The sequence below is a fragment of the Crocodylus siamensis genome, chromosome 4 (assembly GCF_052110815.1).
Source record: "Crocodylus siamensis isolate JL-2025a chromosome 4, ASM5211081v1, whole genome shotgun sequence".
NCBI classification, from domain to species: Eukaryota; Metazoa; Chordata; order Crocodylia; family Crocodylidae; genus Crocodylus; species Crocodylus siamensis.
In genome coordinates this window covers 44,695,602-44,711,724 of record NC_143398.1, presented here as the reverse complement: position 1 = coordinate 44,711,724, position 16,123 = coordinate 44,695,602, and the positions used below count along the sequence as shown (strand labels likewise).

The 16,123-nt window shown below is 42.6% G+C and overlaps 1 protein-coding gene across 3 annotated transcripts in view; it reads right to left on the bottom strand.

Moving 5' to 3' along the window:
• Positions 1 to 9,886: 9,886 nt before the first annotated feature.
• TSPAN12 (tetraspanin 12) overlaps positions 9,887 to 16,123 on the bottom strand; it is a 70,931-nt gene continuing 64,694 nt past the window's right edge. For all 3 annotated transcript variants that reach the window (XM_090042209.1, XM_090042210.1, XM_090042212.1), the window contains 2 exons: positions 15,607 to 15,750; positions 9,887 to 11,440 (listed from right to left, as the gene is read on the bottom strand). In XM_090042209.1, coding sequence (XP_089898335.1) covers positions 11,135 to 11,440; positions 15,607 to 15,750 — 450 coding nt within the window. In that variant the 3' untranslated portion in view covers positions 9,887 to 11,134. The remainder of the gene's footprint in view (positions 11,441 to 15,606; positions 15,751 to 16,123) is intronic.

Below are 16,123 nucleotides of genomic sequence, written 5' to 3'. Positions count from 1 at the left end.
ATCTGGCTATTTTTTTAAATCTCTTTCTACAGTTCCCATCTTTGTCTTAAGTAGGCATCAATACAGGAGTGGGCAAACTGTGGCCCGCTAGGTCATTTTATCTGGCCCGCAGGGCCCATAAAATTTTTTAAAAGTTAATATTTATCTTCCCCTGGCTGCCTGTCATACGACCCTCAATACCTTGACAAAACTCAGTCAGCGGCCCTTCGCCTGAAATCATTGCCTGCCTCTGCACCAATATCAAAGGAAGATGTGGGAATCATGTCAGAAGTGACTAGACATGTGAAATGTCTGAAGTACTTCAGACACTCTAAATAATTGAAAGCAGGGGTTCTCAAACTGTGGGTCGCGAGCAACTTAAAAGGGGGTTGCAAACTTCTCTTCCTTCCCCAACACACAAACGCTCCGCCCGCTTCCCTTCCCCGGTGCAAACGCACTTCTTCTTGGACTCACCCACATTGGAAGTCTCTCTTTTGTTTTATAATCTTGGCATGTATGGGTTAGTGAAGCTCAGTATTTATCTGTCAACAGTTCGATTGACTGCGTGTGATTGAGTGTGAGTTTTTTCAGCAGTTGAGGCTATAAAGAGCAAATACCTATCAGAAATAAATGTGGAGCGCGAAATGAGACTTGCCCTGGTTTGAAAAATTAAGTACTAAGCAAACTTAACTTTCTCATTGAAAACTATTGACAGTTTTAAATTTGACAGTGTTTTGTTTTGTTTTCAGTGAAACAGTTTTGAATTGGATAAACTTTATAAAGGGTTTTTGACAAATATATTTCATTTAATATACAAAGGTAAATGTACTTTATTTATCCCCTACCAAATCCTAATGAAATCAAAAGCTTTAATCATGGGGGGTCATGGGGGGTAAATTTATATATTATCTTACGGGGTTGCAGTATCACAAAGTTTGAGAACCCCTGATTTAAATAAATTAATTCAGATTTGGAGATTTGCATGTATTAAATATTGTTTCAACAAGAGCTTAACAATTAAATATTATATCCTAATCGCTAAAAGCAGCACTAAGATCCTACTTTACATAACTGTAAAGTTACTTATGAAAGACCTGTGATAGTCCTGCTAATTGTATAAATATTAATTAGGCTGTGCAAAACACCTCATTTCATTTTGACATCTGTTTTGCCATTTCAAAGGGACAGTGTTTCATTTCGTTGTTTTGTTTCATCAAAACTGTTTCAACATGTTTCGACATTTTGCCCATAGGCTATAATGGGGAATCAGGAAAATGCCTAAAACATGGTCATTTCTTGCCTGATTTGGATGAAAATTACAGAGATGGTAGTCCCTTCTGAGGGAATGAAACTTGGCAGGCTTCAAGGAGATAGGTGCAGGGGTTTCTCAGAAACTGGACCTCAAACTGCAAAAAGCAAAACTTGTGACACTTGCCACCTGTCATCCAGCGCACAGATCCAGGGGCCCACACCTCCAGGAGGGCTGTGGGGCTGCACCAGACTCCTCCCGGGGGTGCAGGACCCCAGATCTGTGTCAGGATGACAGGAGGCTTCTGCTGCCAGCTGGGACCGGCACTGGGCGCAGCTCACACCCAGTGCTGGGGAAGACTGATGTTTCCGCTGGCCCCAGGCAGCAGCGGCAGCCTCCTGCCTTCTGGCCTGGTGACGGGAGGCAGGCGAGAGCCAGGGCTGCGCTCCAAGCAGCTCTGCAGCCCCATGGAGCTCAGCTGCACGCCTCGGCAGTGGGAGGCAGAGTGCAGCCCTGGCTCTCCCCCCTCCCACCACTGGGTTGCACTCTGACCAGCTCTGCAGCCCCATGGCGTTCAGCCTGGTGGCGGGACGCGGGCAGAGCCAGGGCTGTGCTCGGCCTCCTGCTGCCAGGCTGAGCTCCATGGGGCTGTAGAGCTGCTTGGAGCATAGCCCTGGCTCTCCCCTGCCTCCCACCACCAGGCTGCTTCAAAACTCAAAATGTTTCTAAATTTCCTAACATTTTGAGTGCCCTCATTTCATTTCGAAGCTGTTTTGAAGCTTTTTGTTTTGTTTCCATTTTGCTGTTTCAAGCTCAAAATGCATTGAGATAGCTTCAAAACAGAACATTCAGTGAAATTTCACACAGCCCTAATATTTATGTATAAAACCTTAGATGCAAGCATTTTTTTAAGAAAATGTAGACTCTGTAGCTATGTAGCTTCTGTTAGCAGTAAATAATTATTCTCCCTCAAGCAAAAAGCTGAATAAATATATAATATGTTATAGGACCTGAAGGCCAATAATCTAAAGCTTGGTCAGTATACTGAGGAAAGTAAATTCCAGAGTCCAGGGCTGCCTCCTAGAATTGCTCTGCCTTTTATCATCATTTATGTTCCTGTAGTACTTCACACTCCAGCTGAGTTTGGGATCAGGGCACTTTAATTAGAACAGTTGTAAGAGCTGCTCTAATTAAAGCGCCCAGAGCATTACATGTATCAGCATCCCCACACTGAAAAATGACAGCAGGGTGCTTTAACTAAAGCTCATTGAACAAGCTTTATTTAAAGCACCCCCACCACCATTTTTCAGTGCGGAGACGCTGATATATGTGCTGCTGGAGTCTGCTGGAACACAATAATTACCACGCTCCAGCAGACTCAATTAATGGAGCCTATTCTGACACATTGTAATTACAGTGCATCAAAGAAGCGCCGATGTATGTGTATAGGTGCCCCAAATGTGCTAGGCTCTGTGCAAGCACAAGCTGATTCTGACTGTATACAACTTTACTCAAGGAAAACATCTCTTTAGGATCCTACTTGAACCAATGTAAGTTGGTCTTTATAACCTGAAGTTACCATTGCAGCTTGCAACCACTTAAAAAACATGCTTATGATGCCATTGACTTCCCCTTCGCCCATCTATTTACATGGATGGGGGGATGTGGAGCACTGAGGAGTGGTCTGGGGAATATAAGAAACAGCAAGTATGAGAAAGAAAAAGTACAGAGAGGCAAAGGTGCAGAAAAAAAAGATGGAGGAAGGGGTTGGGCAAGTGTGGAAGTAACAATCCATGACCAAGGCATGGAGTACAGAATGAAGGACAGAGGTGCTAATTGGAAAAAAGTTCTCTCTGGAATCAGGAGATTCCAGGTCCATGCCCCTCCTTATCTCGCTCCTGTTTAGTGACCTGAGGGTGAGGAGTAGGGTTTTAAAGTTCAGTATGGGAAACCTAGTGCCAACAGTATGCATATATTAATTCAGGGCAATGGGAGTGGAGAGGCTTAGCTGCCTGCCAAGACCCAGTATCTCTGAGTGGGCTCCCTGACACTGACAGAGAAGCAGATGAAAGAAAGGCAAAAGCTGAGAGATGCTCCTCTTGCCTTCTTACCATCACTGTCACTGCCTCCACTGGGAAGCTTCCATCCCAGGGACTTTCAAACATAGCAAGTATTAGCAAATCCCAATAGAGGAACTGCCAGAAGATCTTTAGTGGCAGATGATGTATGGAATGGGAAATGACTCCTATAGGCACATGGGTTCAGTTGATGTAGGGCTTTGATATAGATCCACTACCTAAAACAGATGGTCACATTCTGCACTAATTAAAGTTCTGAACAGCATTTGTAAATAGCCCCAATGCAGCAGCCCAATTTGGAGACCATAAAACATAGATAATTAGAGAGAATTCTAGACCAGACAGGAACAACATGCATGCTCCTACTTCCCTCCTAGCTACTTTAGGCAGCAGAAGCTTTTATGTCATGAACACATACTAATCCACCCCCCCACACACACACACACACGCAGAAACCTAACCCATTCATTCCTTTGTGAACAGACAATATAAAGCAAGAATACTGCAGAAGAAATATTAAAAAAGCAGAAAGAGCCTTAAAATTTAAGTCCAGGTTCACAAAAGGGTTAAGGAGCCTAAAGTAACACTGGATTTAAGTATTTGGGGTGCCTATACACATGCTCTGGGGTGAGGGGGAGCAGGTTTTTAATTAGAGCAGCTGTTGAGAACCACTCTAATTAAAAAGTAACAGTGCCACGTGTATTCAGCATCTCACCTTTCAAAATGGTGATGGGGGCACTTTAACTAAAGCTCATTCAATAAGCATTTGTTAAAGCATCTCTGAAACATGGGGCACTGGATACATGAGATGCTGCAGCACACTGGAGTTTTCTCATTAGAAGGCTCCAACAGCCTCGGCTGAGCCTGACATGTTCTAACCAGAATGAGTTGGAGTAAGTGTATGTGTATAGGCACCCAGAAATCCCAAACCCTCAACCCCCACTTCCACCTCCACCCTGTTTTTCTGCTCCCCTATCCTCATAAAGCATTAATTCTGCAGGCACCTAAGTTTCTTGATAAAAGTTTCCCAGGTATCTGAAGGTCTTCTAAGTGTACTGAGCAAACCACTGCCTAACTCACACTCGAGACCAATCAGGATTCACTGGGGCTCATCCCAGTAAGCATACTCTGATCACACCAACAAACCAGTGAAGTGCAGCAGTATTTGGATTACTACTGGAATATAAGGGTGTGCGAAGCTTCAGTTGCCAATTTGATTCAGAAAAGATTTGGCCCAATTTGGCAGCCAAATCTTCGAATCTGAATTGATTCAGGAGACCCATGAAAAGCTCTGAATCAATGCAAAGTTTCCGAATCAATTCGGAAAATATTCAGTAATTAGGAAGGTGGTCTTGCAGGGAAACAGAAACTGATAAGGGGGAGTGGAGGAAAGGAAAGACTGCTCTGATATTGACAACTGTAGCTGGCCAGTGACTGTGATCTTTCCCTGAGTTCCCTTCCAATCACAGTGCTCTGGGGGAGGGATGTAGAAACAGCATATAAGGCTCTGTGTGAAGCCTCTCTCTGCCTTTTGTGAGCTGTCTGTCTGTAAGCAACAGCATGTCAAAGGTACTGGCTGGCTTCGTAGTCAGTCTCTTGCTAGTCTGTCTTCTTGGAAAGGATTGGATACACCTTACTAATTACCCTCACCTAGTATGCCTCTACTTATCCCTATCCAATCCATTCCTTTCAACTTATTCTTCCCCCAAAAGCCTATTTGTTCTTATTCCTGCCCCCTGTCCCCCCCCCGCCCCCACTTTTTAAAAAGAAAGCCGTGTTTTCTCTGGCAGTATCATCCATCACTGCAGGAAAGCACATATCACACACACACACACATTAAACAGATAGTATATTACACACATGCACACATTTTCCAGCACAGCAAACATTATGAAGTGTGCTGGAAAGAAAGGTGCCAGGTCTTCTGGAAGGGGAGGGAGAGGGACTAGATGGGGTAGGGGGAAAGCTACAAGTCCCCCGCCCCCCGCCCCCAAAACATAGACGCACCCTCTTTCCTGGCAGTGATGAGTCTTCTTCTGCCAGTGGAAGCAAGGGGCTGGGAGCAGTACCTGTCCTTGCACCTGCACCACCTCCACTGACACCAGAAATAAGCACCAGTACCAGAATGACAGTCTCTTCCACCCCAATTTCAGCTCCCAGCATAAGCCTCTCACTACCAGAGGAGAAGTTGGATCCGGAAGCAGGGATGAGTGCCATAGCCAGGGAAATTCTGGGGAAGGAGGGGGAATGAGAGTTTGTGCTCCACACCCCTCAAAGTTCCCCTAGGGCCTAGAGGCAGGTCTCCTTCTCTGAAAGGCACCTCAGATGAGTTTGTGGTGGCAGGTGGCTCAGTTTCCCCATTGTTGTGCCTCTGCTGCTTAGGAGAGGGAGAAGGCAGGATTCCCCCCTGCCCTCAACCCAGAAGGAGGGAAAGTAGCGTAGTGTGGGATCATTTTGATTTGGTAGATAATTCCAAGTATGCTACCTGCCAGCATTGCCAAAGGCAGATCAGCCTTCACCAGCATGGCAATGCTGCTGCATCTCAGGAAGCAGCACCCCCTTGCTTGGCAGTTCCTCCTCAGCAGTTTCTCGCTCAGCCAATGGGAGCATGCCCAGAAAGAAGTCCTACTCTTGCTCCAAAGCCCCCGTCCCCATGAAGCAGGGGTAAGGCGCTCTGGAGTGGTGGAGGAAAGCCACAGACAAAGGGGACGGCATTGCAAGGGTGAGCAAGGTCACCCAGGGCACCAGCGAGATGCTTGCGAGTTCCTGTGCTGTGGAGCCCCTATGCTGAGGCACCCTGCACCCTAGCCAGCTGCTCCTTGGTTGGCTGGGGTGCAGGGTGCCTTGACACAGGGGAACAGGCTACCTCCTCAGTGGAGCCCCTGCACTGAGGCATGTGGAGGCCTCGTGCTGAGGCACGCTGCACTTCAGCAAGCTGTGGAGCATCTGGCAGGGGTGCAGGGTACCTCGAGACAGGGGAGCAGGCTGCCTCCCCAGTGAAGCCCTGCACTGAGGCACACAGAGAAGCAGCCAGCCTAAGCCTGCAGGCTCCCCCATTTCAAGGCACCTTGAGCCCCAGCCAACTTTGGAGCAGCTGTCTGGGGCACAGAGTCTCAACACAGGAGCTCTGCAGCATACGGAGACAGAGAAGCCTCCCCTCCACATGCCACTCACTGGCTGGCTGGGGCACAGGGCACCTCAGCACAGGGGATGGTTAGCCCCTGCTGAGGCACCCTGTGCCCCAGCCACCCTGCTCCCTCCTTCCCTTCCCCACAGCACACAAAGCAGCAGGATATTGTGTCTCACTGAAAAGCACATGGGCAGGGTCATCTACTGTGGCACAAAATGGCAGCACAAATTTGTGCCACTACTATCTGTGCTGCTTTAAAGGCATGCTCATGTGGACCTGGCCATGGGGTGCATCCAGACGTTTAGGCACAAGCAGTTTGTGGTGCTGCAAACTGCCTATAATGTTAATGTGCCCCAGTAGCAAAAGAAAAAAAAAAAAGGCAGGGGGGGATGGCAAAAAGTGGTACAAAGCAATGCCAAATATGGAAATAGGGGAGCAGACAGCCCAAAGCACTTCCACGTGTTCCCCCATATCTGTGTGCTGCAGAGCCCCCACACTGTGCCTACATGGAGACATGGGAGCTGTCAGCCTAGAGCTGTTTGCTCCCGTCTTGAGGCACACTGTGCCCCAGCCATCTGTTCTGCAGTTGGCTGAGGCACAGTGTGCTTCAGCATGGGGGCTCTACAGCAAGCAGAGGAAGACTGGGGAGCAGGCATCCCTGCCTGCTCCCACATCTCCACATGCCGCTCCCCAGCAGCCTTCTAGCTAGCACTGCACTGAGGAACTCTGCCCCAGCCAGTCTCCTCCCTGCAGCACAGGGAACCCAGCAAGGAGCTGGGAGAAGCTGGGCACAGCCCACAACAAAAGGCATGTGTAGGAGCGTACACTGCAGCACAAAGTAGTGGTTTGTCCCACTATTACTTGTGCTGCTGTAAACACATACCCCTGCTCATCTAGACATGGCCACAGAATGGAAATGAGTCTGTGGCAACAGACCTGGCCTTTAGGTTGGGTAAGCATTATTTAGAGTAGGACCAGGATTAGGCAAGGTCTTGTGACATTGCCTGGGCTATAGTTAAGGCAGGGACCAGGAAAGGCTACTCGGGCTCATGCTAAAAGAGGCTGGTATGGCTATTATAAGACTACAGTGACTCATCATAGGGCTAATGACTAGTAGACTATGGTTATGGTTACTTCATAGGACTCCCTAAGCTGGTGTTTAGGGTTACTTAGGCTCAAGGTCTGCAGGCTAAGGTTATTGCAGTGACTGGTAGTGTTGCCTAGGCTAATATTACCATTACTTAAAGTAGTACTATCAAGCAATGGTGAACATTATTCAAAATAGAAACCCAAAGCTAGTATATGTGAAATTATGGCAGGACTCCCCAGCTTCAAAAGTCAGTGGTATACCAGGCTCATATACAGTTCTGCAGGCTTGGCTTAGGGTTTTTCACACTAATATAATCAGGTTTATAGTTAAACCTAGCTATGTTAGGTCTCCCCAGACTAGGATTAGAGTGCCTGATGGCACCACCTGAGTTATGGATAGGGCAGTTGAGGTTCCAGTACTGGAGTAGAATAACCCATTATGGCTGGGAAAGCTATAGTTAGGAGTAATAATAGGAAGGCTCTCCAGGGTAGGGGTTTCATAGTGTCTAGGGTCGGAAGGGACCCGAGTAGATCATCTAGTCCAACCCCCTGCCATGGCAGGAAAGATTACTGGGGTCAAACAACCCCAACAAGGTGTTCATCTAACCTCCTCTTAAAGACCCCCAGGGTAAGAGCCAGGGTTGTGCAAGGGTTGAGAGTTCTGCCTGGGCAATAAATGCTTGATTTGTGAATGGATCCCCCAGGCAAGGGTTAGGGATACTAAGGGGCTAGGGTTGGATCCCACAGTCTACCTAAACACTAACCCCCCTTGAGCAATTTTTAGGGTTACTCAGAATAGGTGTCCTCCAGCTATGGTTACAAGAGGAATAGGCAGGGGTTCCAGGTTAGGATTAGAACAGGGCTCAAAGATCTGTCTGAACTAGGGCAAGGATAAGTCATGAGAGAAATTAGGCCTAGGGTTACTCAGGGAAAATCTCTATGGTTATTTAGGATTATTGTCCCCAAACTAGGGTTAGGATTACATAAACCCCCAAACCTAGAGTTGGTCAAAATAAGGTCCAAAGGACTGTGCTTAGAGCACAAAGATCCAGGTCTCTGGGTATTATGATCAATCATGGTAGGGCTCCCAAAGCTAGAGATGGCATTTTTTTCTGTAGGGTAGGATTACAGCATGGGGTACCATAATTTAAGGCAAGTACCAGTAGCACTATGCAGACTAGGATTAAGACAAGGTCCCTTCCAGCCCTAATGTCTATGAAATCTATGAAATTGCCTGTCTGGGCTACAGTTAAGGGGCTAAGGCTATGGCAGACTTATATACAGCTCTTCAGCTAATTGTTAGTGGCAAGGCAGGCATGGTACGGCTCCTCAGGCTAGTTTCAGGGTTAATCAGGACTCAGTGTGCTAGGGTTTGACTTAATGCAGGAAAATGATGAAGGCAAAAACAGTAATTTTCCATGCAAAAGTTTGAGTTATAGCTTTTAGGGTGTCCCAGGCTAAGGTTTATAATTTTTTCAGTTAAGGTTTATAATTCTTTGGCTAAGAAAACGTGGGCACACTTTCCCAACCTAGGACTTTTAGTGTTCTCTGGGCTAAGGTCTGGATAACCCAAGGTAAGCCTCTCCCAAAACAGGTTTAAGGACTGAGCCTGAAAGGGCTAAGATGAAAGCATTATGTTAGAAGTGACAGGACACCTACAATGGTATTACAACAAGCGTAAAGATGGTTTCCCAATCAGGCTAGGGTTGAATTACTCACATTAGTGCTCCCCAGTATAGGTTGCTTAGGATAGGGTCACAGTACTACAGGAGATCCCCAAGGCCTAAGGTTTGGGAAATCATGCCCCTCAAGCTAAGGTACCCAAGCTAGGCTACCCATCTTCCCTGGGACAGGCTACACAGAGTGAAGTTTACTTCAGTTACGGTCCAGGATTCTTTACAGCAGGTCTCACATGGTAAAGGGTTAACATTTCTTTGACAACTCTGACCTCAAGCACCACAAGAAAACATTATTCCATTGCCTAACATGCTAGACCATATTAATGAAACAGTGACCAAAATAAACCTTCCCTGATTGGTGGTGTGGTATAGGAGAGAGTGGGATCAATTCAATCACTTTTTCACAACATCATCCAACATCCAAAATCTAATCCAGAGATAATGATAGCTCTACCCCAGTGAACTATGTCTACAAAAGAACCAAGTACACATGTACAGTTTCAAAAGAAACTGAGGAACTGACTTTCTAATTTTACAAATTCTTGAAGCTTTCATTCCCTTATGGATTTTTCATAAAAACTAACAACCAATTTCTGCATTATTGTGATAAACTGGCATGAATAAGGAAATTTAAGATTAACTGGAAAAAGGCAAACACTTTCTTCAACTTAAAATACCAAAATTTAAGACAATAGTGATTTATTGTCTACCAGATCACGCTTTACTTTTTTTTTTTTTTTTTTTTACAAGTCCAAAACGAGTGGATAGAACTATACAATTGTGATACTTCATAAAAATGCACTCACCACAAAACATGGTAGTTGTTAGAGCAAACACACTTTTCAAGAGCTTGCCTGATTTTAAAAATAATCCTAAAAAATACACAATGTTCATAAAAATACAGTAAAATGCACTTTTCCCACCTCAATAAATATATTTTAACTCTGCATCCATTTGGTGACTTGAGTCACCAGAGAGCTCTTAATGAAGAAAAAGACATAGTATAATTTCTCCTTCTAGGCTCTCACATTTATTGCATTTACATCCAGAACAATAAGCCAGTAGATAAGAATTTTGCCGTCTTTCATTTTTGCTCAGGAGGGTAGAGGAATGGGAGAAGGTGGGGTAAAACTATAAACATTATTCCCAAATTGATCCATACCACATAAACCAGTCCAAAGAACAAGCTCTGTTTAAAAAAAAGATTTTCTAGAAATTAGATCACATTTAGAATAATGAAGCCTATAATCATGGTTTTTAAAACCTCTGTTTAATATGTTTTTTAATCAGTTATGTTAAAAATAGAGGTTTTAGAATATTTTTAAAAGAAACAGCTAAAATAAAAGTGCTGTTAGAAAATTGTACCCCCCCATTTTTTAACAGATGTTGCACACTTTAAACCATTTACTTGAACTGTAATTCTATGATTCACACACACACACAAACACACACTTATATGAATGTATATCCCTGATCATTTTAAGACATTTTCCCAATGGCTTAGTTAAAATGTGGTTAAAAGTCTATTTCAGCTGAAGTCACATTTTGCTTTCCCACAAATATAGCAATTTTTTTTAGAAGACAGTTTTTTTTTCTGCGATACATTTTTTTAAGAATGTCATTAGCACTAACAGCATAAGAATTAGTGTTTTACACAGTCTATATCCTGTGACAATAAGTTAAATATTACTGTGCCCAGTGAATCCTTCTCATATGCAAAATAATTATTTCACGGTTATTCTAAAAAGCTGAAAGACAGTTCTTTGGTTCAAGTGTCCTTGCATGTGAGCCTCTCCATCTATTCATATGTCATTATCTGAAATAGATGAGTAATACTGACATAGTTAAAAATATCCAAGATGAACCTGAAGGGTAGAAGAGGCAAACACACCAACAAATAGTTGTGACTTCTCCAAATCATTTGCAGCACCTATAATTCCTCCATTTCAAAATGTGTGTTAAAGCTGTTTGCCATGGATGTATGTTCAAAGATCCTTGTCAGGCTGGGTTTCAGTAGCTCCACTGAATGACAGGACAGGTGTTGTGAGGTGTCATTCTTCAAGGACATCATTTGATCTGTCCCAGGATCTCTTCTGTCATAATACAGAGCCCATAGCAAAGTAATAGTGAGGATCATAGCCAGAATCTGTGTAACTCCAATAGAGATTCCTAGAAACCGCAGCACTTGCAATTGTTTTGTTCCTCTCAAGAAAGTGTACATTTTTTTCCCACAACCCTGTGAAACAAAATAAACAATTAGTCAAAATTACTTGCACCTTCCTCAGACTTCCAATGGTTTACCTTCCTTTAGCTAATATTGGCCATCTGATGTATCATGGCATATCTCCATTCTCCTTCAAACCACACTTTTTAAAATTACTTTGCTGGCTCCTCTTCCTCCCCCACTAACCCAATCCTCTCTCACATACTAGTGGCTTTAAAGCATCTAACAAGCTCCCTGTGAGCCGTTTTATACTTTATACTCCAGAGCCCTGCTCATCTAGTCTATATGCCTATCAACTATCTGGGTTTTATAGGAAAATCAAATAATTTCCAATATTTAAAACTGCTCCACTAAGTTCTTTCTTATTCACCATTTTATCTAAACTACATATTTAAGGTTTGCTACAACTATCATTATCTTTTAATCCTGAAATCATCTTTATTTTAATATCCTTTTGATTTTCCAAAACAACACATTTTTGTAATACCATGGACAGAAATTAAAAGAACAGTCTAAATAATCTACAGATTGTATTATCTAATCAATGTTTCTTCAGAGTTTTCTTTTCTACTGTATTATCTACAAGTATTACGCATTAACTTTTATTTCAATAGAAAATGGCTACAGAGCAGAAAACAATGTTACATTCAGGCTTTACAGTCACAGTACTAAACCAAAAGGTCTTTCTGACTGTAGACGTGTTCAAAGAAGTAACCTTTACAGAAGGATTCTTGATCAGTTCCTGGAAAATGCTGGGTACAGATAGTACTGTTAATCAACAAATACATGTTTTGCTAGTCCAATTTTTTTATTCATAAACTAGCTGCCTCTATTCATTGCAAAATAACAACAAATTAATTCATTTAGATTTGATCCTTGGAGCACCTCATTCCAAATAGCCAGATTCAGATGCTTATCTGTACACAGAAGCTGTTTTGCGATTTTTAGACTGTGATACCTTCAAGTCCTCAACTATTTCATTACTCAGATACTTTGTCCAGGGCCAAACCTGCTATTTCTACTTAAATATAGTGATGTGCTCAGTTTATAACATTTTTTATAGTTTGCTGAATATAAACTATTAGCAACCATAACTGAAAAGTGACAATGATACCAGTGATACTATGAAAAATTGCACCAAAACTTTTCAGTATATAATGAAATAGTTTGGAACATCTTCCCATCCTGCATAACACTATCATCCATCTCATTTAACTCCCTGTCCAACAAATCATGCTTTCTCCTCTGTGACATAGTGGTGTTATAGTATTCAGCGCTGTTAAAGCATTTAATCCTGGAGACTACATCATTTTATTTCTGTTGTTCTGTTCTAAGGGTTTTTATTATTATTATTGCAGGAACACCTAGGAAGCCCAGTGCTGTAAAAAACAAGGAAAAATGGCTTTTGCCCCAGATAGCTTACATACTAAATATCATATATAGTAAAATTGCTGCATGAACTGCCTCTCCTCCCATTTGTGATAACAGAGCATCTCTGCATGAATGCCCAGTGACTGTTACATGGAAAAAGTACTATAGGAGAAGTACAACATTTTTAAAATGGCTGAAAACAAATTCAAAGAGCCAACATCATCTGAACAATCAGCTCTCTACAGGCCACAGCAAATGTCCTACATTTCTAGAAATGTCAGTAATCACTGAACAGGATATCTCAGACCAAACAAAAATATGCACAGATGAGTCAGACCGTGTTTTCTGCAGAAAAATCATTGTAAGGTACAGAGGAGCCTTGCAGAGATTTCTGTAAACCATTTCCACTTATGAAAGAGGATTCTGGGGAGGGGGCAAAGAGAATGAGGGGTCTCATGGAGCTGTAGGAATAGAGGCTGTCCTGTGGGAAACCCTATCAACTCCACTTTCTCTCCAGCAACATAGCTTCAGTGAGTCACTGGCCACATCCTTCAGTAGAACCAATGGGAGGTAATACAACTCCAAGCTGTTCTCTGTCCAGATTTCCACTTTGAATCAATTCCGCGACTTACCAGGAATAGTGCTGGGGAGAGTGGCAGATCAGCTGTTTCAGTCTAGCCCATACCCATCCTACCACTGATTTTTACAGAGCTTGATCTGTATAGAGATTTAGGAGGGTTTTCAGCACAGCACAAGCACGTGAACACTCAGAAAAAGAGATCTGCATAAGACAGTGCCATGGAAGCACAAAAAGAGACAGTAGCAGTCGGAAAAAAAATCAACAACCCACCAGATTGATCATGTTCAAAATTTTATTTCTGTGACATGACTTTACTAAGCTATTTGATACAGTCTTCATATGATATCTGAGCAATGGCAAAAAAAAAATAACAGTCTAAATACTAAGCATGATCCTGTTAGCATTTCAATCATGCTAAAAGGTTCCAGAAACCAATCTTTATTTAAAATGCCACAGTGTTAAGTTTGCTTGATTAAAAGCCTGATTCTACACAAGCTCCAGAACTCCCACTGAAGTCACTGGGCTCATAGTTAGGACCTGATCTCAATTCCCCACATTCTGCAAAAAGTTTCAGAATGCATTGAAGTACTGAAGACATCCTTCTTGTGCCAAGCACATTAACAAGACACAGACATTCCACAAGTTCATCCTGTGAACAATAACACAGGTAAGACTCAGAAAAGAACAGAAAACAAGTCTGTTGGGTTTTTTAATTTGAAAACTATATCTTTGCAGCAAAATACTTTTAACTGAACTTGATGCAGGCATTTGGGCATCCTTTCCCTCTGCTAAGATGCACGGTCGCGATTATACTGTTTTCCAAATTTGTTTTTAATTGGAAAGAAATTGGCTGTATTTTAATACTTTTTTGATAAAGCTGAAAGGCTAAGGTACACGCTGGTCGCAATTTAAAAAATGCTCACCCACAGCAGTATTCAAATTCAGTTCATTTGCAGCCTAAAGGAAACTACTATTAATGGAGAACAATAGCATTAATCCCTCCATCTCCTGCAAAACAGACATATAACTGAGACAAATTATACCAGATCTATCTAGGCTGTCTCCTTCCACTTAATGATGCTGTTGCATTTCTGCTCTGATTCACATTCAAAATCAGATTCCAAAACAAAAAACATCAAGCCATCTCTGTTTCCCCCCACATGTATATGCTTTATTTATGCTTAGTAACACTGCTCTTAGATGGTAGCTTAAAATTAATACATGCATAAATATACTCAAGAACAAATCCCATGTTAGTGACAAACCAATGCCTCCATAACCACTTGTAATGATCATTCAGTATGGTATTGATGTTTCAGGTTTATAATGTTACCAATTAAGGGTTCTACTCTCATCTACTGTACCACAATTTTAAACCTATGGTAGTTTAAAAGGGCCTTAAAGTGTGTGTGTGGGGGGGGAGGGGCACTTTTACTACTGCTTTAACCGCAAAAATGGTGTTAGGTTATTGAATCGGGTTTTGGAAGCTTACTTCTATGCTAAAAAACAACCATATACAATATCATCAGCTTACTCCACATACATTTATTTCGAATGGTAGTAGGTTACAACAGGGAAATGATTTTTTTTTTGCAATTTTGCCTCCCTGAAAAGTTCATCATTTTGATTCTTGTGCCTGGACCCTTAATTTCTTACCATGACTTAGACCATCTTGATTTGCTAAAGAAAGTTCTACCATCTATGAAGGCCAACAGAAAAATCTAATATTCGCCAAATCCAGACCCTATGTTTCTACTGGGAGAATTGCTGCTCTCCCAGTATAAATCGCAAGTGTTTAATGTTCATTCAATTTCTCCTGGGGGAAACATGCCCCTTTTAGGAGAAAGATCTAGTTGTGAACCTGAAAGAACTCTGCTGTGAGAGAAATTATCTTACAAGACTGAAGTCTGGTGTAGTCCAGGAAGGAAGTATTGTTCCCTGCTCATCCTTTAGACTGATGTCTGGGGGAATGAGGGGAGCACAGCAGAGCAAAGCCCCCTGTCCACTCCTCAAACCGGGGACTCCAGTCTGAGGAACAGGTAGAGAGCAAGGATTGGCTGCTCTTCTACTTTGATCACAGTCTGCTCCTGAACAACCTCATTCCAAACATGTTTCAGTAAAAACCCTTCTTCTACGTTATACATTATGTGCTTGGAATATACCAGTAACATGGACAGGAGACAGTTTGAAATATCATTTGAAATATTCAAGTATTTTCTCTCTCTACCTCTTGATAAAGGTCACTAAGGTCTTCATGATGTGCCTGCTTGGAACATCCTGGGAACTCTCTAACACAACAGGAGTCAGGAGGCCAGTCCATCTCTGTCATTTCCAGCCAGTCAGTGAAGTACACTACTCCACAGCACTTAAACTGCAAAGGAAAGATCAGACAGAATGAGTAATTACACTATGATGCTCCTTATTAATAAAAGCTATTCAGCAAACAACTTTATCAAATACAAATTAAACCTATTTAAATTATTTGCATGAACCCAACATATATGGGATATTACTGGTTTTCTCTGGCAGCCATGTTTTATTGATTCCTTTACAGTGCCCAGAGATTTAACTAAAATAAGATGGAGATAAAAGTAGCCAATAGCCAGTTACATTGCACTGCAATCTGTCCTTTAAGGCTAGGGACAGGAATTACACGAACTGGTATAAGTGATGAACATAAACTGGCTCAAGTCTGTAACTCAACAGAAGTTCAGTGCACATAAACTGCTTTCAAAATAGCCAAA